Source organism: Nuphar pumila, chromosome 17, assembly GCF_984573655.1.
Source record: "Nuphar pumila chromosome 17, dmNupPumi1.hap1.1, whole genome shotgun sequence".
Taxonomy (NCBI): domain Eukaryota; kingdom Viridiplantae; phylum Streptophyta; class Magnoliopsida; order Nymphaeales; family Nymphaeaceae; genus Nuphar; species Nuphar pumila.
This window is the reverse complement of record NC_143265.1, coordinates 79,764,148-79,787,663: the sequence shown is the minus strand read 5'-3', so window position 1 is coordinate 79,787,663 and position 23,516 is coordinate 79,764,148. Positions and strand designations below refer to the sequence as shown.

General features: G+C 38.1%; 2 protein-coding genes across 2 annotated transcripts; both read right to left on the bottom strand.

The window, feature by feature from the left end:
* Nucleotides 1-210: 210 nt before the first annotated feature.
* On the bottom strand, nucleotides 211-10,792 carry LOC149812404 (protein FLX-like 3). Its single transcript, XM_089992815.1, has 4 exons — nucleotides 10,663-10,792; nucleotides 1,087-1,629; nucleotides 858-1,003; nucleotides 211-709 (listed from the first exon to the last, which is right to left on the bottom strand). The coding sequence occupies exons 2-4, from the start codon at nucleotides 1,620-1,622 to the stop codon at nucleotides 564-566; spliced, it is 828 nt and encodes a 275-aa protein (XP_089848941.1). The 5' UTR covers nucleotides 1,623-1,629; nucleotides 10,663-10,792; the 3' UTR covers nucleotides 211-563.
* A 9,096-nt stretch (nucleotides 10,793-19,888) lies between these two features.
* LOC149812403 (zinc finger protein CONSTANS-LIKE 6-like) lies at nucleotides 19,889-22,481 on the bottom strand. The gene is made up of 2 exons (XM_089992806.1): nucleotides 21,397-22,481; nucleotides 19,889-20,490 (listed from the first exon to the last, which is right to left on the bottom strand). Exons 1-2 carry the CDS (start codon nucleotides 22,426-22,428, stop codon nucleotides 20,242-20,244), a joined length of 1,281 nt encoding a protein of 426 aa, XP_089848932.1. The 5' UTR covers nucleotides 22,429-22,481; the 3' UTR covers nucleotides 19,889-20,241.
* Between the last annotated feature and the right edge of the window lie 1,035 nt (nucleotides 22,482-23,516).

Below are 23,516 nucleotides of genomic sequence, written 5' to 3'. Positions count from 1 at the left end.
CCAAAAGCTAACAACCAGCCCTTTGTTTTCCCCTTTTTTGTTTTGGGTGCATCTATAGAAATTTAGCCCCTCAATTCTCAAGTTGTCAGTGATAAAGCGCCTAGTATCCACAATCTCAGGCATGACAAGAACCTTGGGGTTAACAACCAAGTAATCATATTCCAGATTGCACCCACTGTGATCCACAAAAAAATCAGGGAAAGGACATGCTATCAGAGCTCACCGAGCAGATTAGGCCGTAAATATAAATACAGAAACACGGTATCACAGATACTGGGAACAGGTCCACAAACTTGGTTCTGAACTTGGAAAATTATGAACAAGTTGGGTGAAATAACTCTCACAATAAGACAGGAACAGCCTCCCAAAAACACAATTCAAGAAGTGAGGCATTTGCACAGTAACATTTAAAAAGAGGACCAGAAGACATCGCACCATGTCCAACACAAGTTCACCATAGTTCCAAGTCGTACTATAGTCCTGCCTGAATTCTGAAAGCTAAACTTTCCCCCATACCTCAGTTGGAGAGAAATGATGCTGCTGCAAGGCAAAGAGATGAGACCTCAACGGCGAGGAAGGCCACGATTTTCATAAGCACCCCACGAACTGGACCCATACAAATGACGCCTTTCACTCTCAAGTCCATCACCATAACCTCCCGCATACCTTACTTCTGGGCTTCCTTTCATCAATCCGTAGCCACCAGCTCCTACAAGATGTAGATAACACAGGAAAAGTTTGATATGGCAACAGCAGCAGATGCAATGGTGCCGTTTTCCTTTATTTCTCGTTTCTTTTTTTTCCAAGGAAAAGATAAACATTGGATGATCATTGGAATTGTGAGAGGCAAAACTTACCAGACCCCCAGGGTCTCTTCTCTAAGGCAGCATAGTCAACACGGAGTTTCTCTACTTCACGTGCCATGGAAACAAGATTTTTCTCCATGGCTTGCTTCTGCTCCATATGCTCTGCATTGGCCTTCTTCTCATACTCAAAAGCTGTTCTGCAAGTGGGGATAGGAGAGATCATATAAGTTTACAAGCACAAAAAAGTAACTGTTTAAAAGGTTTTCACGAAACCTCAAACCTGGCCCTAATTAGCTGCTGATGAAGACCATCTATGTCTGCTCTAAGAGCAGGTATCTGCTGGTTCTCTGCTTGCATCCTAGACAAATCCTGGTTGAGAACCTGGATTTGTGCACTCAAGTCCTGCCTGATTGCATCCAGTTTCTGAGCTTCAGACCTTAATTTCAGCACTTCAGCTTTCAGAGGTTCAGCTGCACGTAAGTCAGCTTCAAGCTTCAGCCCCTTCTCAATCAGATCCCTTGTTTGGGCCTCTTTTTCTGCAGTGAGTTTAGGTATCACCTGACCAAGGTTGTGCAATTCATCCTTTGTAGCAACAAGTTCATGTTGTAATGCCATACGATCTTCAGCAAGACGCCTGTTATCTGCTAGCAGCCTACGAATATCTTCATGCTGAATTTCAAGCTCCTCCTCAAGTACAGCAGGATGCAGAGGGAGTGGTCCTCGCACTGGACCCAATGGAACCGGAGGTCCTTCTCGCATGCCTGGGGGAAAACCTCGAGGACCATTGTTCATAAGGTGACGTCGTCTCCCTGCCATTTGGATCCTGCAGAAGGAAATTAAAGCAATCTAGGTAAAACCATGAAAAAGAGCAGAAGATGATCATCTGCCAATTGAAATCAAATAAAAGCGTGTAGTAAGCCAGATTTCAGCAGAACCAGACCATGGATATCATCCCAAGTACTCAACTATCCAAACAAGCACAGCAACAACTCATAAGTCATAATAGAACCAGGACCAGCAGTTTACAGTACATCTAAGCATTGCCTGAAACATTATCTGTTTGTCCATTTTAATCATCTAGACAGTCAACAACCACAAGGAAAATTATTCTAAATTTGTAGTGACCTAGGGGCTAGGAATATAATTGAAAGGCAGAAAGAAACGATGACTCTGCAGTACATTTCCAAAGCACTAACTCTCACTTCCATGGGATTGCACAATACCTATTGTTGCTCTCCATAAGAAATCAAAATAACCAATTAAAATAATCCAAGCAGTTTTCATAGAATCCTGCTTAGAACACTATCATCTACTGCTGGATAGAGAAAATCAACACTTGCAAAAGATCTACACACAATTTTGTATCAATCGACAGGATGAGACTATCTGTTAATGTATATGTACATATTGTGTGTGTAATATATGTATATATATTGTGTATTGGTACATATATATGTACATTTTAAATTTTATAATTATGGCATAAATGTAATAGGTAATGCTCATTAGGGGTATTTTAGTCTTTTTCCTGTTTTGTAATAGGGACTGCCCATTAGGGCCAGTTTTGTAAAAATATATTTTTTATTGTGTTTTTTTATTTTATTTATTTTAGGCTTTCTAGCCGTTGGTCTAGCCTTTTGAGTTCCCTTTCTGGCCATATAAAAGGGGATTTTCCCCATTGTTATTGTAATGCTTTCTCAAGCATTTTATGTTAAATAAAACATTTATTTTTTATATTGTTGCCCTTTAGTGGCTTGTGTCAGTGTACGACTCATATAAGTGGCATATTGTTCTTGTACTCCTTGTAACCGTTAGAGGCAACATTTGTATCTCCACTTGTTTCATCATATGGTATCTGAGCCTTGAACTCTTGGAGTTTGCAGATTCATGATTGTGCTCGTGTTGGAGGTTCGTGAAATCTCGTGAAAACCCCTTGGTGGAATCTTCATCAACTACCCATATCACTTCCTCTCAGTGTTGTGAAAAGCGTGGAGGCGTAGCGAGGCGCTCCACCAAAATCTGAGGTGAGGCGTAAAGCGTAAGCCTCAAAGTTTTATTTTTAAACTTAAAAAAACTATAAAAAATATCTAAAATTAAAATAAATAAAAATTTCTTTATTGATGAAGCAACAACCAACAAGAAATAAAAAATCTCAAATAAATACTGAAAAAATATGAGAGTAACATGTAAAAATAACATTAATGCAACAACTTGATCTATGTAAGTATCTAAGAAATAAAACATGAGCATTCATTAAATAAAAAATTAACATTAACAACGAAATGCATATTAGCATTAACAATATCATGTCATAATTAGAAAATGCATTTTAGCATTAACAACCAAATGTTAATATATATATATATATATGTGACAGCATGTAATTGCATGACTTGATTTTTCCACTAAAAGGGTTTAACGTCACATTCTAGAAGAGATTATTGCTCCTACGGAATTGAATACATTGAACAAGTTGACACGGTGATATTAATTTTCTGTGAAACGAAGCAACTAATCTCAATGACTTCATTAACATGGTTGCTTTGAGTGTCTATTAGACTGCAAATTGGTGAACCTGCTACTAAGGGTGTCAATGGATTGGGTATGACCCGATCCTGACACATATTGGATCTTATAGGGCCAGGGTTTGGTTGCAAAGAAGGGATTCTGATTAATTATTCAGGTTGGACCCATGAGGTCCGATTATTGTATGGGTTAGGTATGGTTTATAAAATTTTATACCAAACCAGGTCTGACCAGAGTTTCGGTTAAGATTCTCAAATTTTCAATGTAAAATAATTAAAAATATTATTTTGCTAGGTATGGACTGGGTCTAGTTGATGTAATTTTTATCAGGTCTAGTTTATGTAATTTTTATCGGATCTGGGTATAGTTTTTCTTATAAAAATCCAGTTATACCCGAATCTTGATCTGATACTTACATTACTTAGTCGGATTCAGGTTTGGACCCACTCATTTTAACATAGGTCCAACTGATGAGTTGTGGAGCCTGATTTAAAGTTTTTGCCCTTGCAACTCCCACCCGGAAGAATTTTTTTTTTGGGCTTATGTTTGAGACCCGGTGTCTTATGGATCAGACCTGATTTGTTTAGCTTTAGGGTTGTTGCCCTTGCCTTGTATAAATTCTTTTTTTTCTTTCTCTCTTGTATCTACCCTTGCCTTGTAGTAAATGCCCTTTTTACTAGCAACTTAGTTAAAACTGCGTAAAAAACCTAATTTTTTGGTCAAATGAGGGCTTTGATCCTCATTTGACTAAAAAATTCAAGGCATGTATGCCTCGCCTCAAGGCGTGCGCCTCAAGGCATAAGAGGTGCACGCCTCGGGGCTGTTGCGCTTTGTACATGCGCCTCAAGGAATAAAGCCCCTCGCCTTGAGGCGAGGTGCGCTTTTTGCGCCTTGAGGCACATTTTTAATAACACTGCTTCCTCTTCTCTTAATCTCTTCTCCTAGTCTCTTATTCTTCATTCCTTACTCCAAAGGCTGACAAAGAAGTCATCACCACAACTACAATATCTGGGCCATGGGATTTGTGGCAATATGTTGATGGTTCCGCTCTGAAACCTCAACCTATTCTCACAAAAACTAAGTGGGAGAAAACAGAGCTTCTAAAGAAGAAACACTTAAAAGAAGTGAAAAAGAGAAGACTTTGTTGGACTACAAGAAAGCCTATAAAGAGCGAGAAGTTGGCCATGCCAAGGTACTTTCCCTCTTCATGGGTAGCATGCATGAAGAGCCATGCTCCAACATTCTTGAATTCGAGAGGGCGGATGAAGCATGGGAGTTTGTTAAGCAAACTTATACCAAAAAAGATGCCGCCCATAAATGGAACTTAAGGGACCGAATTCGCAAGGTGACAAGTCCGTTAGAGAGTAGTAAAGTACTTTTAAAAGACTTTTGGATCAAATGACAAAATTGGAGCCCATTTGGGAGACTTCAAATGATGCCCTCCAAAGGAAGAAACAAATTTTTGAGGAACAACTTTTTGAATTTATGAGGGGTCTTAAACCCGAATTTGAACAAGTCCAAGTGAACATCATTCATAGGGAGAAATCTCTTCTTTTACATGAAATCTTGACCGAAGTTTGTATGGAAGAGACAAGATAAGTTTTTGATTAGTCGTCTTTAGACCCCAAACCAACACAAACACGTACAAGACTCCTCACTTCTCCATGCGTTACTTTGGGAAGCCAAACAATGATGACGAGAGGAAGAAAAGCATATCCCATAGTTGTGAGGAATTGAAGCACATCAAGCCATATTGCCTAAAGTTCAAAGAGAGATGAAAAAAAAGTGGCATCGACAAGAACCTCCCAAGAGATCAAGAATTGGACCAACAGATACTCTAAATCCATCAGAACCATGACTTTGACTCAACTAGTGGAGACTCTATAACTACTTTTCAAAGACTCTTTTTCCTCCATCTCGGGAGTCGCGGTCTCTACATCATCACCTCCCAATAAGATTTCTTGGATTTTGGATTCCATAGATTATTTTCATATAATCCAAAATGAGTTGTTACAATCTGATTGTGGCACTAATTCAATTAAACACATGTTTTCACTACAGATGGGTCTTCTCTTGACATAAAACGCATTGGAAATTTAAAAAAAACAATCAAACTTTTTTATTCTCAAAATAAGGTTTGTTCCAAAACTTAACTTGAATTTACTTTTCGTATCCCAAATTGTCGACTATGGATGTAGTGTCTCCTTATCAAACCAATGTTGGGTGCAGGATCTCCAATAAAGGAAGCAGATCGGTGAAGGCTATAGGGAAAGAGATCTTTACTACATGGATCAACTAATTCTTTCAAAAGACACTTTTTGTTGCAATATACAAAATTCTGATATTGTTTTGTGGCGTCATAGGCTAGGTCATCGTATCATATCTAAATGATCTCATGTGCCTCATTTGAAAAAATTTTGTAATGAAGAATTTCATTGTACTGATTATATTCTTGCCAAAATAAAGGCCCTTCCATTTGCAAAAAGTTTTTTTTTTCATCTAAACCTCTTCAATCAGTATACTCGGATGTTCGGGGTCCCGCTCCCATTGTTTCTAAAGGAGGGTATGCTTATCATGTAATATTTGTAAATGACTTCTAAAGATACACTTGAATTTATTTTCTTAGGCACAAGTATGATGTCTTTAAAAAAAAATAAAATTTTCACAATCTCATAAAAAATCAATTTGAAACCAATATATCTATTTTTTGCTTAGATTGGGGGAAAAATTTATGTCAAAAGATTTCAACGATTATCTTGAAACCAATGGTAATTTACATCAAAGGACTTGTGCTAATACTCCTCAACAAAATGGTTTGGCCGAAAGAAAACAAACACATAGTTGAAACCACTAGGACACTTTTTATTTCAAATCATGTTTTAAAACAATTTTGGGTCGAAACTTCTTTAACTGTTGTATACCTTATCAATAGAGTTTCTTCTACCAAGCTTCAAAACATCTTCCCCTTGAAAAACTTTTCAAAATCACTCCAAATTATTCAAGATTAAGGATTTTTGGATGTAAAACAAACAAAAATGACAAACAGTCACCAAAAGTCATACCATGTGTATTTCTAGGGTATGGTAAACATCAAAAGGGATTCAAATGTTATGATTTCAAAAATGATAAACTATATTTATATGTCTCAAGAAATGTTTATTTTATATAAAAGGAAAGTTTCTTCGATCAAATAGTGCTAAGAAAGCTACTAAATAGTCTTTTATGTTAGAATTATTGCCTAAGTATGATGATGATTATGTGCTTGATGATGTTAATGAAGAACCACAACTCATTACCGTGGATGGTGAAAGTTTTGATCATCATACTGCCTGAGAAAATTATTCCAACCCAGAAAGACAACAAAAAAGTGACCTGAGAAGATCTGACAGACTAGGCCACATCATAGATTTGTTTCTTACAAGTCATTTTTTCTCCCATATAGAGCTTGTCTAGTTAAAATCATGTTCTACTTTGAACCAACCGCCTATAATCAAACCAAAAAATATTCAGAGTGGATAGGAGCCATGAATGACGAACTAAGGGCACTTGAAAAATCCAAAACTTAGGAGATAAAATATTTACCCAAACCAAATAAAACCATAGAGTGTAGATGGGTCTACAAAGTCAAGACCAAAAGTGATATGACTTTAGAAAGACATAAGGCTAGATTAGTAGCTAAAATATATTCTCAAGAGTATGAAATTGATTATGGTGAAACTTTTGCACTTTTAGCAAGGATGACCTTTGTTAGGAGTCTCATAGTTGTATATGTTGTCAAGGGTTGAGACCAAATGAATGTAAAAAAAGTTTTTTTAAATGGAGAATTAAAAAAAAGTTTATATGAATTCACCTCCTGGATATGAGATTCCTTTTGGAAACGTACTTCATTTAAGAAAGGCCTTATATGGGTTAAAACCACTCTCACTAATATCGGCGATATTTTGAAAATATAGCAAGAAATATCGATATTTTAAGGTAGCCGATATTAAAGGTAATATCTCACGATATTTTCAAAATATCACCAAAAGACAAAATATCATGATAATATCATGATAATATCATGACATTTTTGGGAAAAACTCTTTTTATATTTATTTTGAGTTTGTATTTCTTATTTTTTGTTTTTTTATATTTTAAAACCTTTAAAACATGTTTCTTTATATTTTTAAAAGAAAAATAATGCAAAACTTACTATTTTCTTAGCTTTTTTGTTGTTATATTTTTTCTCAATTTTTTAAACTCGAGAAATTCTCGAGATTTATCAATTTTTGAAAATCTCTCCGAGAAATACCCTAGCCGAGAAATTACGTTTAACGATACATGTGACTATGGTTAAAACAAGCTCCCAAAGCCTGGTATGATAGATTTAGGTATGTTTTCTTAGTACTTTACATTTGACTAAACTTAGATTAGCTACACTATATTCATTAGGATGGTATGACTACCATTAATATAAAACGAGCAAGAACTGATCCTCTCACTGCAAAGTTTTCAACCCTACTATTGATTATGCTATCAAACAATTTAAAAGGTCCAATATTTAAAAGGTCCAGTGATGGATGAGATCAAGAATCTTCATCAAATCATTTTCAAGTTGCGTAGTGGTTGTACTAGAAAGTTTGTCAAGCAGATTTTCCAATATTGAAAACTCACAAACAATTGAAGAGATTGCACTAAGTTGTAGGATAAATTCAATACCAAGGTTATCTCCTTTTCCATTTCTCTGCCCTTCCAAGGTCACAGTTCATTGTCTCCTATTAGATGCACACAGTTTGAGGGAACTTCACAAAGGTGTATTTTAGGGAGTGGCAACGGGCTGTGGCCTTGTGAAAACATAGTTACCCAAAGCTTTTTAAAACCACAAAAGTTCACTTCCTAGAAAGCTCACTTCATAAGCATGAAACTATAAATTTCTTTCATGTTTCCAAAGCTTTACGATGAAGTTTGGAAGCAAGAAAAAATCTCGTAAGAAAAGAAAATTTTGCCTATGAGAAGTTTTGATATGAGAACTTTTTCAAATGAATTTTTTTTGCTTGTTTGTGGGTAATAAGAAAATTAAAGTTGGAAACTCTTTTCTCTTTATTGGAAGAAGATAGAGAGAAGGGGATCAATCAGAACCCTTTCACAGAGAGAGGACATGAAGATGAAGGTGCATCGGAGGAAGAAAAATGTTGGAAGGCAACAAAGTGGCAATTGGTAGAATGAAATGCTTTGCAGCTGAGGGGTTGCTCTAATGCAAAAAGAAAACTTTTGATATGAAAAAATCCTTCACCTAGTGGGGTGGAGGAATTTTTCCTATAAAAAAACTGAGTTTTTAGAAAAACTTTCCTTTCAAAAATTTTCTCTCGTTTGGGACGGATGGAAAAGTTGCCATCTTTCTTTCCTACTTGCATTTTCCTACCATTTTCTCGCTTCCAAACTTAGTCTACATGAAAATCGCTTCTAAAAAATGGAAAGCTTGCTTATCCCAAAGTGAAAAATGAACTTGTATTTTTTAAATGGCTTTTGCATGTTAAAAGATTTTTTTAATTTATGTCTTTATTGTGAAATCTATATGGATAAAAAAATGATAAAATCTTAAATTCATTTTAAGAAAAAAAAAACATTTTTATGTGATTTCCTAGTTGTTTCCATTTTTTATTCTTACTTGTTTCTCCTTATGTTTCTAAACATTTTATGCTTCATGTATCCAATAATCTTTTAGATACTCGCTTCAAGTTTCATGCATTGCTTCTAGCAACCACTTCTAGCTCCAGTAACTATGGGTCAAATGGGCCCATCCATTTATATAGGCCGGCTGTGGTCTGAACATGCAATAACTCATGTTTACATTTTGAAAACTCTTACTCCCATCCTTTGTTTCATCCAATAATGCCATCAGCATAAAAGCAAATCTTTTCTTTCTACACAACATTCTTAATGTGCATCTGGTACTCCTTTTTAGGAAGATAGCACAATAGGAGGACAGATAGTGATCACTTTCCCTCTGTGGCCCTCACAATAGATAGTTATAGCAATATATTAAACACCCACTATGCAACAGCAAAGGCATTGAGATTGCCACTTTCCAATTCTTGCCGTATTAGAATTTTTATTATCTCTTCATCCAACAGCAATCAAGCATTGGTTTATCATGACAAGGAAATGCTCCAGCAAAGTGCAGCTCCATTTGCACAGAAAGAGAGGACAATACCTGTTCCTTTCATAAAATGTACTATTTCAAACTTAGTCAACCATTGGGTCATAACTCATGACCAAATCAGCTGATGAGTGCCTCTCTTAAATCAATGTGCACATATATGCATTATGAGGAGTACAAAAAATGTAGAGCCATTATCAGAAGCTGAACCAATTTACCAATAATTCCCAAGATACAATAGCCGTGACTCGTATTCATTGGTAAAGGCACGCCATACATAACACTCCTACTTTTAGATAATTTAATATGAGATGAGATAGCAATCAGTTACTTTGAATTTGTGAAGACCAGATGCTATGAAAAAAGATGTCTGAATGAGTAATCAGCATACATATTGAAGGATGAGTGCCCATACTAGAAAGCATTTTGATGCACACTAATATTTCTTCAGTTTTCGTTCAACCTTTTGGATTTTGATAATCAACTGCTGTCATCATCATTACACCAAAATAAAAACCATATAATGGATGCGTCAAGCAATCATTTCCACTTCTATTTAAAAAAAAAGCAACAAAAATTAACACCTAAGCAGTCCACGTACCCATAAAATCCTCACATGTCGGCCACAAGTTGTGTTCCACAATGCAATATCCCGACTGATCCCAGTTTTCTGGATAAATGGGTGGATCTAAATATCCCTCAATCCTTACATTTCACAAGAAAAAGAAACTAATTCCTTAAATTCGTTCCTCTATGCTCAGAACCAGCACACATTGTGCTCCACAATGCAATATCCCAACTTATTGCAGTTCTTCCAATAGACGGGCGAATCAAAACACCACTTAAACATCATATTTCACAGTAAAAAAGGAGCTAATTCCTAAAACTCATAGAGAGGAAGATTAAATTTACCTAAAAAATCACCCATAAAAGGAAAAAAGCAAAAATCAGACAAGCAAGGATACTAGATTCCCAAAAATGGATCAGCAACTCCACCATTCGGAAACAACCCAACAGAGGACCAAAACCGCAATAAAAAGCCAATACGAGAGGAAGAGAAATTTAAATTGCCAAACCGAATCAAAGAAAGAAACGATGCCAACTTCATGTCCAACAAGCAGAAAAAATTCCAAAGCAAGAAAAGAAAAACAACAAAAAGAAACCTAATTAGGAGAGAGGACAGAGGCGCACCTCTTGAGGCGAGAGAGAGAAGATCTCTCGAACTAAAGAAGAGGATCGAAGCGGTCTCTCTCTCTCTCTCTAGGGTTTCCACAGAACCAGAGAAGGGCAGGGGCGCGAAGCGGAGCGATGGAACAAATATTGACAGCCTCGCTCCAGTTGAGTAAGGGAAATTACGGGCGTAACTGGGTCGAGATACCCGACCCGATCAGATTTTAATATTTGGACCATTTTCACAAGGGCGCGGGGATATGAGGACAAGCGGCGCGGGTTCATCTCGCAAAGTTCGTAAAGTCTTTCTTAAACAAGAGACGAGGACATGGGATTTTTTTAAAATTTTTAATCAATAAAATTATATTTTAATAATTAAAAACACATTTATATTGAAATATTATGAATAATATATTAAGATAATGAACCAGTCTAACCAGGGGCAGATCTACATCGGAAAATTTTGGGTCAAGGTGGGCAAGTGCTCACAGAAAATCCCCAATAAAAAGATTTGGGTCAACGTGGACAAGCTCAACTGTGTCCACCATAATTTGGATTTTTGTCCCTGCCACTACATGTAACTAGATGCACATGGACTGAGCCCGAACCGGGCTTAGCATGTACAAGCACAGCTTGTCAAAAAAAAAAAAAAGATGTACAAGCTTAGCTCGAGCTCATGAGCCTGAACTGAGCCGAGTGCAGGTCAGTGTTTCGTACTGAATACAACGAACCGAGCTGGCTTAGGTTCAGCAAGCAGAGAGACAGAGAGCATACCCACCAATGGTGGGTTGAGCCACCGTTGCCTTTCTTCTTTTTCTTTCTTCTCCTCCTCTTTCTTCTTGTTCTTACATCAACGCTAGTACAAGTTTGTCTCATTTAGGACGCAAGCCCGTTCTGCATCCCTAAATGTAACCAAGAATACACAACCAAAATGGTATGTTCTTGTCAAGTGGATCGTAAAAAAAGAAGAGGAATTTTGCTTGTCTCTAATTGTCGATTAGAAGGTTCTTGGGAAGGCGGACGAAACTTTCATCTTGCTCAGATTCATTTCCTTTTAGATCCTTTTAGATCAAACTACTGATGGAGTAGGATGCAAATGAATCAGATCTGGATTAGTTAAATACATAAGAACATCAGATCCAGATTGGATTGGAACAACCAAAAATTCTCATAAAAGTTTGACAGGTTAAAAAATATTTTGGGCCAAGGAACTTACCCAAAGTGTAAGGCTAAGAACTCTTAAGTGACTCTTTCCTAGGCAGGTTAAAAAATATTTTTACACTCCCCATCACCCATCTCACCATCACCACCACCCTCCTCTCTTTCATTTTTTCACATTTTTCCACTTTGATCTTCTCATACAACACAAACAAGTGAAAAACTTTTTTTTGGAAAACTTCTCATATAAAAAACTCTCATAGGCACAACTTTATTTTTGGGAGAGTTTTTGTCTCTTCCAAAAAGTGCCCTAAAATATTTTAAGAGTCAAGTTTTCACTAGACCCCCCCCCCCCAACACACACACACACCACACACCACGTCAATCTTTTTTCTACTAAAAAAAACCGCCCCAAGCGCAGAGACCTAACTGCACTGGCTCAGTAGGATGTACTTACGGTCTTTGTCCATGTTGGCGTAAAATTCTGAGGGCTTACCCCTCGACCCCAGGGAGTTGCCAAACTTCGGCTTATGCAGGGAATGACGTCCATGTGATTTGAACCTAGACTGCCCGTCAAACAGTCTAGGCCCTTCTCACTATGCCAAACCCCTTGGGTCTCACTCACGTAAATCTTGGTCACCACATATATCTGACAATTCATAACCCAAAACCAACCCACATATTATTCGGGTTGGATTCAACTTGAATGATATTTGGGTCAGCATTTTTTTATGCTCGTACCATAGAATTTGGGTTGTGGTCGGTCAGGTACCCAATACAAACCCAACCCATTTACAATCTTACCTATTGCACAAAATAAGTGAAATACAACTTCTCAAACCAAAGGTTAAAAAGTGATACTCTATATGGATCTTAACCATGAAATTAACTCCGGGTCTCTATTAAGCGGGGTCTTGTGCCAAGCTGAAGGCCCAGGTTCGAATCCCTCTGCCACATGGGGCTTAAGAGATATCTGGTAGGGGTCTGCCTAACCCCAGCTTGCCTTTAAAAAAATAAAAAAGTAAGGTACGTCTCCAAAAATTTCACTATGTGGGACGTATAGATTTCAACCCGTTTATACATCTCATTTTATGCCCCATTCATTTGATTCCATGCAATGTGTATCAGAAATGACGGATTCAAAATCTACTTTTTACCCGAACCCAAATCAGAATCGAACTATTTTGATCCCAGCCAAGTTGCTTATTTAAGCTAATGTAAAACACTCGCTGGGGGCAAGGGGTAAGCCCACTGAGTTTTACACTGCCAGGACAGCGACCTTAGGTATGGTAGACAGAGCCAGTGCTGCTAGGTCTCTGATCCTTGGGGTGGTTTCTCGGTACAAATATAAAAAAAAGAAAAAAAGATAATTTAATTTGTCCCATACCCAAAGTTGATTTATACCAAAACCTGTTTCATACTCAACAATGCAAACCAAGAATAACAAAAGAAGAGACACAAGGGAACTGGTATATGTGGTTCGGTGAGAAGGCACCTACATCCACGGGTCAAGCAATGCAATGCACACCTTAATAGAGCAGAATTAATAGTAAAGGATTTTTACAGCAAATAGTAAGAGATCCTTATCAACAAAGTAAGGAATTACAGTTTCCTTTTCTTAGCTTTCCAAATTGGTAAGCTTATCTCTTGCTCATTTCATTCTTTTGAATCTTCTCGAGTCTTCATTTTGGTGTCATTCTGAACTGCCTCCGGATAAGGATATGGTTCTGCTTATCAATCCCCTTCAAACTGGACGATGGTAGAGTCCAAAGTCCAAGTTTGCATCTCATAGCTTGAAACTTTTGTAAGAATATCTTCTAACTTGATTGCAGGAAAGAATGTACTTAATGATCAAAGCTTTTCTCTAACAAAATGATAGTCTATCTCAACATGTTTGATCCGAAAGTGGAATGCTGGCTTAATAGTGACTTGAAAGCAAACAAATTATCACAATACAGAATAAGAGGATTTGAAATATGCACACCTGTATCCCTTAATATACAACTTAACCAAGTTAATTCAGCAGTAGCATAAGCCATCGCCATCACCATCGCCCTCTATTCTGCTTCAGAACTTATCGACAATGGGCTACTTTTCAGCACTCCATGCAATGCAGATAGAACCCTAAAACTACTATGATAGCCCAACGTGGATCTTCTTGCGAGTGAGAAGCCGCCCCAGTAGCTCCCAAGCAGTCCTATCAAAGTAGAATAATAACAATTACAAGTCAAAATGAAATAATAAAAGATCATGATTCACATGAGTTTCAGATTGCCAGAAATGCATTCGCGAACAAAACTACTACCTCTATGAACCGCATCACGCACAATTTGTTTAGTTGATCTTCTTCTCATATAGAGTGAAACAGTTACCATAACCATTACCATGGTCATTAAAAACACAATTTCCTCCTCGCTATCCATTATCGAATAACTGCAACAATTATGCATAAAATAAATATATGAACATTGTAAAAAAAAAAAACAGTATACAACTCTTAGATTACGCTTGACAAAAGAGCCATTCTTCAAACTCAAAGGTAAAGCTCAAACAAGTTGGTTCAGATTTGCTTTGCTACTATGGTGTCTTCCTCTGTTATCAAAGTTGGATTGCTAAGAAGAAATGAAAGGGAAGGGATACATATAAAGATACATGCAGAGTGAGAGAGAGAGAGAGTTGCTGTCTGTTACCCTTTTTACTAAAATGTTGGTAGGGATGGCAGTGGACCAGGGGAAATGGGGCCCGTCCCGCCTCACCCCATTTGGACCGGGGATGGAAGATCTGAAACAGGGATAAAGGTTAAAATTAAAACCCGTGTGAGGATGGACTTACGCTTTTTCTCGCCCCGTCCCATCCTGATCCCCGCATTGCCCCGCCCTGCCCCGTCCTCAATCCTTCTTTAGGGATGGCAAAGGACTGAGGGGAAACGGGGGCCCGCCCCACTTCGCCTCATTTGGACCGGGGATGGAGGACATGAAATGGGGACGGAGGCGAGGATGGAGGTTAAAATAAAAACCCCATGTGGGGATGAAGGGCAGGATTTTTAGACGGGGCGGGGGTGGAGACCTTGTCCCTGCCCCGGTCCACTGCCATCCCTAAAAGTTGGCATACTTTGAATATACATGTCAAGTATAAGCTCTATTAATTGGTTAACAACTATCACTTAGGCTCGCGGCTTGTCTGGCAGAAGCAGTTAGTGCATGTCACCTTGTGTTGGGACATTGCAAGTTCGAATCCCAATGGTATGGTTGTATAACTAGTAGGGGCTGCCTTCTCTGTCTAAAGAAAAGAAAAGAAAAACTGTCACTTGGCTTGATTACATAAAAGCAATTTGATAGCCTACACTCTACATTGGACCAACTCTCACAAAATAGAGTGCAAAAAAATCATTTTTCAAAAAAAAGAGAACACACAAAAGATATAACATATTAAACCCAAACTAAAAGGATGGGCCAAAAAACACTTGTAATTCAAAATTCAGGTAAACTAAATAGAATAAATACATTTGCATAAGAAACTCATTTCTCCAAACACCGTTCTTCCTAGCCCATTTGGGCTTTTCATGAGCCAACAAAGTCAGGGCTGAAGAGCATCTCCGTTTCCCCAAATCAACCTGATTTTTTAACAATCTGATGCAAAGCAGCTCTCTCTCATGATATGTTTTAATAATTTAATGTTATTTTAATATTTTTCAATAAAAATATACTTCTAGTTATAAAAAACATAAAAATTAATTTTTATTTATTAAAAATTAAAAAAAACTGTGTCGTCATATGTTATTTAAAAAAAAAATCTAACTTGCCTGTCGGGTCGTACCCGTATCTTTGTGACGAAGATTGTTCTTATATGAGAGCGCTACCAGCTTTGGTTTTGGTCGATCATGTTTAAACAACATATTTTTCCAAAAATTTGTATCTTTTTATGTTAATTTTTTTCAAAAAAGATTGTAATACTTTTAACCTGCAAGGGTCGTTATGTAAACTCGATATCAGATTTACGAGAAAAATCTACAACTACCATTAATTTTATCTAAAAAAACAAAAATAGCAAGAAAATGCAGAAAATTAACTGAAACAAAAGGAAAGTAATTGATATCTCAAATCTTCAATGAACTGATTATCTACAAAGATCTCTCGTCTACAAATAGATGAGATTTTCTTATTCTAAATCAAACAAACGAACTATTCTGATAACCTTTTAAACAAATCAAACTTATCTTAAAGGTATGGATTAGGCACATCTATTCAATATCCAGACACAAAATATCCAAATGTTTAAATACAAAAAGCCAAATAACAAAAGAACTCAAAATCTAAATGAATCTAATCAGTTTGCCAATTTGCTTTGCTGGGCTCCTGCATTTGTAGTTATGTAAGTAGTTATTGTCAAGGTTGTTAAATGCGATGAGGCGAAGCGAGGCGTTGAGCCTGCGCTTCGCCTCTGAGGCGTACGCCTCTCACAACTGGTATGGAAGTGAAGCGGTGGGAGGGGAGGCAGTAAGAGAAGGACCATGCGCCCAGCTGGTATGGAAGCGAGGGATATGCCGGTCGTCCGGTGGTCGGAGAAGACTGAGCAGCTGCAGCACAGCAACTCCGGTGGTCACAACTGGTCGGAGGTTGATGAGGGGCGCATCACAGCAACGCCTCAGTACCTTGAGTGTGCGCCTCGCCTCTGAGGCGTACGCTTCAGGTACTGAGGCGTACGCCTCTCACAACACTGGTTATTGTTATCAACCAACTGGGGCTCCGCTCCGGGTGGGTGGTAGGATCTGTCAGTGCACATCTCCTTGTGGTGGGACGTTGCAGGTTCAAAACCCAGTGGTACAATAAAATATAGTAACGGGTGGGGGGTCTGCCAACCCCATCTTGCCTTTCAAAAGTAGTTATTGTTATCATCTTCCATGCTTTTAATTCCATAGGAGTAGCCTTTGCGTGCGTTTACTTGTGTTAGTTATGAAATGCAAGGAGCTTATATATGCAATTGTTTTTCATTAGACCAAGGAAAAACACCAGTATAATCGATTGCACGTTGGCAAGCTTCCCATTAGTACAATCCTTGAGGTCCCCTATTCATGGGGGATTACACCCAGTTTCGATAACAAAGAACGTCTAGCCAAACCCAACTCCAGCAAACCAGCCTTTGTGCTAACCATGAAGCGTCACACTGCAGCTTCGGCGCTTCGAACATACCTTAGCAACGTGAACCCCTACTCTAAAGGGGGAGCCCTGTAGGCAGAATTGAACTTATGCAATTGCTTGAAAGGGGATCTAGATGTCTATCTTTCAACACATTTAAAGAAGATTAATTCTCTACTCTCCCAAGGGGTTTGGCGTAGTGGGATGGGGCTTAGGCTATTTGACGCGCAGTCTAGGTTCAAATCCCATGGGCATCACCCCAAGAGTAAGCCAAAGCTTGACAACTCCTTGGGATCGAGGGGTAAGCCATCAGAGTTTTACATTGACGGGATAGCGACCATAAGTACGGCAGGCTGAGCCAGCATGGCTAGGTCTCTGCGCCTGGGGCAGTTTCTCCAAGTAAAAATAAAAAAGAAGATTCATTAAGAGCCCGTTTGTTTCAGATATTTCATATGAAAATCCTTCCCCACCAAGATGTGGAAGAGAAAACACCTTCTCACGAGAGTGCATGTCAGGTTGTCAATCATCTTCCACCCTATGGGATTTTATGGATGGAAGTTTGGGATTTGCGCAGCTGTCAGAACAAAACCTATTATTTATGGGAGTATAATTGGCCCAAGGTGCCTTGCATGGTGTGAATTGTGAAGTGGTATTCCTTTCAAAGTTAATTGTAGATGAGATTTTAATATCTTGGACCATAATGTCGACATTATTTGCTAAACTTCAATTTCCCACCAATGGATTCTGACCACAATTCCCACACACTTATCTTTACTCTAAAACTGTGTTGTCTTGAACGCTAATTGTTGCCCTTTCATGTCAATGTTGCAACTAGGGCTGGTAAACGAGAGCTGAAGGAACTGAGCTTAAAGTGTTGAAGCTTGGCTCATTCTTGTGGTGAGCCAATTTGAGTTCGAGCTCATAATAAACTCAAATTAAATGAGTCAAGTTCAAGCTGGCTTTTTTTATATAAAAATGCATTGTTTTAGAGCTGGGAGAAATAGGATTACAAAAAAAAAAATACATGCAAAACATTTGTAAAATATATCTAAAATATATTTCTAATTATATATTACCTAACAAGCTTCTACAAGTCAAACTGAGTCGAGTATTTATTGTTCATATTCAGCTTACCAGGCCTATTTTATGAGCTCGAACGAGCCTTTTATGAGCCGAACATGAGCCAAGCCACAAGTAGTTCAGCTTGTTTCCCAGCCCTAGTTGCAACCACTTTCTAATTTTCTAGGCAGGTAGTTACTATCTTCCAATATAATTATTCAGGGCACATTTTCAATGCCTTTTTTTTTTCAAGATCTTGTGACTGTAAATCACAGTCAAAGCACTTTCTTGAAGTTAGTGAAATATGAGAAAAGTACAAAGATAGAATGATAGATCTTGTGAAAGTTGGTTAAAGATAAACCTTGTGACCAACAATCACAACTTCTTCATTCTAAGCTGTGATTGTTCATCCCCACCTGTGACCAAAGCAAACATGTCTATGTCATGATCTTTTAATACCTGTGAGCAGGCCCTGAACAGAGGGTGATCAAACTTGCCTCGTTCTTCTGGTGAGTTGAGCGGAGCTTGAGTCATGGCAAGCCCCACTTAAATGAGCCAAGTTCAAGTTGGCTCGTTTACAAAAAATAAAAAAAAAATACATTTTCAAAATTGAAAATAATAAAATTTGGATTATAAACCTACTGAGCCAAGCTCAAACTGGGTCATTTGCAAAATAAATACATTGTTTTTTAATGCCTATAAGCAATAGGATTTGAAATCTAAACTATTGTTTGCTGCAAGCTAAACATTTCAACTATCTACACTATATGATATAAAATGTATGTAAAATATATGTATTAATAGGTAACAAGCCTATACCAGGCGAACACCCATTGTTCATGTTCGGCTTGCTGAGCTAATTTCACAAGTTCGAACGAGCTCTTTACAAGCAGAACACAAGTTGAGCAACGAATCCTATGGATGACACTTTAAAAGGATCCCCAATTAGAGTGCAACATGACATGATTTTGCAATATGACTTGATCTCATTATGCGCCTGTAGCTCCTACTCTAGCTTAGCAACTAATGCTCTTTCATGTTGGTAATGCCAAATCTTTTTTCTTTTTTCTTTTTTTTCGAAATTTATGCAGCAGATATCAGAACGCACGTATGCGTGGGAAGGGAAACATGTGTATAAAAGCATGCATCCTTGCTCATGAAGCAAATGTAGAACTTGGTTATTTTTCAGTATGTGCTACATGTGCACCCATGGGCATTTTTTTCCTGACAGAAACCTGGGCATGCTTACTAAAACCAATAAACTGACACCATTTTCCTAAAAGAAACCTTGCGCTTGTCAAGTGTTTATGTACTTTTTATTTTGTGGTAGTAGCAACTGCATGTAGGAATTATATATATATATATATATATATATATATATATATATATATATATATATAGATATATGTAGAGAGAGAGAGAGAGAGATGAACATATTAGGCCCCATTTCTCTTTCTGCCCGGTTCTTCCCTATAGGTTTTAAGTATTCTAAGATAGATCTGAACCGATGTGTTTAGCACGATCAACTTAGTGAGAATAGACTATTGGATCATGTTTTTTTGACAAAAAAACATGATTTTATGAGCCAGAAAAAACTGGTGCCTTAATAGCCATTGATTTTGGATCACTAAAAAAACCTGTATACAGGCTAGATTCTGGTGATCCAAAAGCTGGTTCCCACTAAACAAAACTTATAGATCATATCTACTGTGTTAGACGTGAAAACAAATACTTAAAACTATGATTTTTGAAGGGGGCTAATGAGGCCTAAAGAACGCATTATCATATATATATATATATATATATATATATATATATATATATATATATATATATATATATATATATATATATATATAGAGAGAGAGAGAGAGAGAGAGAGAGAGAGGCAACGCTGCGCATAACTGCTGCTTTGATTACAAATACATGAATTATTGCTGATACACATGCCTTGTAAACATTACAGGCGTATCTCAAGGTTAAACATACATCCATATATGGTGATTATATATGTAAACTAAATGCTAATCCCTATAAAACGAAGGATGTCAGTAGAAACCTGACAAACTAGTTCAACAAGAAGCAGAAGATCGAGAGGGAGAGAGAGAGGCCGTTAAAGCCAATTTTCTTCCACCAACAAAAGCTTAATCAACCTCAAAGTGAAGCTCTCTTTCAAAAGGAAAAAGAAAAAAACAGCAAAGTGAAGCCTAAGCATTCATCAAAAACTTGCTTGATGAAGTAGGCCTCCTCAGTAAGCAAAATCTGTATCAGGCCCAGCAAAAGAAGGCGTTCTCTTCACAAACCTGCCCTTCATCCTTGGTCTCTTCTCTGCATTGAGCTTCCGAACTTCATAACGTATCTTCTTGGAGAAGAGCCTCGTTCTGCGCTTCTCTCTGTACCTTGACACCCTCGCTTCTCTACCACCATCCCCAATTCTCACATGCACCCCTACCACACTGGCCTCACCATAGCAGCCCATTGTCATTCCACTCATCCCCTGCAAAATTTCATTAGCTCCTTCATTAGTTAGTTGAGATTAGAAGGTTATACTAATTAAACAAGTTAAAAAGTTCATTGTAGTAACTTATATTTAATGTCCAAATCTAGTAAGCAATTGAGTATAATATGTCACATCATGTTTCACTAACTCGACATGCCACCCTTGACAATGAAAACCTTCAACAATAGCCAAAAGCATCAACATACGTTGGCGGTTGAAAGCAAAATTTCAACATGGAAAAAGACCCACAGAAAATGACATTGCTCTCATCTGCAGGCTTCATTCCTTCTTTCAAAAATAAGTAAATAACATTTAATGACCTAATCAATTGACTCTCTCTCTCTCTCTCTCTCTCTCTCTCTATATATATATATATATATATATATATATATAAATAATGATAGGGGTGCTTCCACCTAATAAAAGTTTTAGATTTTCAAATTTCTTGAACCTTTTTTTGTTAATCAGACCCTATAGTTATGATCTACAAACATTATTTAGTAGAAAACAAGTTTTGGATCATGTGATTATAGCATACATGTAGGTTTTTTAAAACCTTTACAAATTAACCAGCTTACAATGTATCAATATTTTATGACTTAAAAAATCATATTTTTATGTCCAAGAAAGATGATTTCTATCAAATAAACTATATTGAATACATCTATAAGGTCTGATTCAGAAGATGCAACCTATAACTATGATTTCTAGTGGGAATAGGTGTTATCGGAGCATTGGAGCATTACTCCCTCTCTTATATATATATATATATATATATATATATATATATATATATATATATAATGGATTTACTAGCTAAACAAGAACTTATCTTCAAGTATTTCATTGTTATAGCACTAAGATCAGCTTGATTGTGATTAACTTCTCCAAGAATATACCAACCATGCATTCGGACCAACAGTCGTCTGGGTTAAGCTGCGGTCTGTCTCCAGTCGTCCATGGCGCGCCCTGACCATTCCAAGCCGTTATCACAGCTTCATAGTTGAGGCGCAAACAGATCCGCTTTCCGAACCCGGCATGGCCATCTCTTTCATTGGAGCTGCTTATCTGAACCTTCTCTTCATCCTCCTCACCTGTCGTCGGGGTGTTGTAGTCGAAATTGAGCTCAAAGGTGTCCCTTGACACAGCCGCGTCGGCCTCGACCTGGGCTATTGCTCTCTCTTGTGTCTCATCCGACTCTTCTATCTTCACCCTGCTAGCAAAGCAGTCTAATTCAGGCTCTCTTGAGTCCATGAGACCCAGCCCTTCTATGCAAAAGGAGTCATCATCAAGTCCCCTACCAAGTAAGCTCTCCACATCAGCCGCGAACTCGGCAAGGTCCATATCGGAGGGAAGGAAGCAAGGGAAATTGTCTAAAGCACAGTTTGGGTCCTTGTCACTATAATCCATTATCGGTGAAGGTTTCTGATCATCCGAACTGGTGGTGGGGGTGGTGATGGTGGCTGTGGCTCTGGTAGTTGTAGTTGATCCAGAAGCACAGAACTCGCCAACAACAGGATCGAATATCGGAACACGATAAAGAAGTTGTTCCTCATTTTCTTCTTGTACTTCATCACCAAGCTCCGGCACAAGAAGCGGGTTTGCAGCCCAGAAAGTTGGTTTGGTGGGTGGCTCGGACTTAACCGCCTTGGCATGCCGGTGAAGGCGAACAGATCGAGCCTTTCTTGTGAAGCCCTTGTGCCATGAAGGCAAAAGATCTCCACTAGTGGTCTTGATCGAATTTGATGATGAAGTCTTCAGCCAAACACGCTCATGGCACCGAGCCAAAGGATTGGCAGAGTGAATCACGGCATCACATGCTTGGCAAAGAAAGGCGTCATCAGTGGCACAATACCAACGAGCCCGCCATTTGCGGCAGTCTTCGCATGGCCGGACAGTCTTGCCACCAACTTTAATTTTCATTTCAGTACTCATTAGAAACAAAGCGAGAGAAGGAGGAACAAAAGAAAACGCAAAGCAGCTTGGAGAAAGGTGAAACAATTAGGAGTACAGTGGAAATATCAGCAACGCTTATTAAGAGGGGAAGACCAATAATGGTTGAGGTGGTGGCCCACACTCGACCTTTTGCCTTGCACTTTTGGCACGTGTTAGAGGCGCTTTGGGACCCACTTCCCGGCCTTATCTCGTTTCCCATTGGCTGCTGGCACACGTCCATCGGAAATAAGAGCACCTCATTGGTGGATGTTTTTTCCAAGCAGATTTCGCATGGGGCCCACTTTTTAAGGGTCCTTTTCCATTTTAAGGACCACATCCTTTTCCTCTCATAGGTCTCCCCTTTTTTTTTATTTCACCAACGGTTGAATGATATGCAACTTTTGCTAACCTTTTTTTTTTTTTTTCTTGAAGAAACTTTTTTTTTGAATGAAAGGCATTTTTGTTATTTTCTCAAACCATCACTTTAAGAGAGAAATAGTATAAAAAAAGGGTACTTAAGTCTTTGCAACAACACCGGAGTCCAATGCAAAGTTATGTCAACATACATGAAAATACAAGCCCCATGTGCTTGTATACGTGGTGCTCATTCAAAACCCCGAACACAGACGTGGGATTCAGTGAATCATCGGGGGGGGGGAGAACATACACCACCCTCCCGTTATTGGGACATCTGATTGGTGTGGGGGTGGTTAATTAATTTTATCTTTTCAATCTGAGAAGCACTGCTCTTCCCCTATGTGTAACTTCAGGGAGGTTTTTGGTGATGGTGAATGAGAGAGTCTCACTTTGGGGTCCCCTCTCCCTCCACAATGATCCTTCTGTCTCTATTTGGGGACTAGAGATAACGATCTAGTCAGGTCCAGAACAATCTAAGCATGGGTCCTCACAATATGACAAAAAATGCTGTTATCCTTCAATAAGCCAATAAAATCGTACCAATATTATGAGTATCAGCCGATAACGCATCATATCGTCAGAAAATCGATCTACGTTATTTTTTAATAAATGTAAAAAATACAAAAAATTAAATTTTTAATATTATTTTAATAGTTTTACCACATGCCACG

What these genes read in the sequence shown, in the direction of transcription:
- LOC149812403 (XM_089992806.1), bottom strand. Translation starts at nt 22,428, where the DNA reads ATGAGTACTGAAATGAAAATTAAAGTTGGTGGCAAGACTGTCCGGCCA. An exon ending in ACTGTTGGTCCGAATGCATG is followed by an intron (nt 20,491 to 21,396) that starts GTTGGTATATTC and finishes GAAATTTTGCAG; the next exon opens with GGGATGAGTGGAATGACAAT.
- LOC149812404 (XM_089992815.1), bottom strand. Translation starts at nt 1,622, where the DNA reads ATGGCAGGGAGACGACGTCACCTTATGAACAATGGTCCTCGAGGTTTT. An exon ending in CAGCAGCTAATTAGGGCCAG is followed by an intron (nt 1,004 to 1,086) that starts GTTTGAGGTTTC and finishes CCCCACTTGCAG; the next exon opens with AACAGCTTTTGAGTATGAGA. An exon ending in GAAGAGACCCTGGGGGTCTG is followed by an intron (nt 710 to 857) that starts GTAAGTTTTGCC and finishes TACATCTTGTAG; the next exon opens with GAGCTGGTGGCTACGGATTG.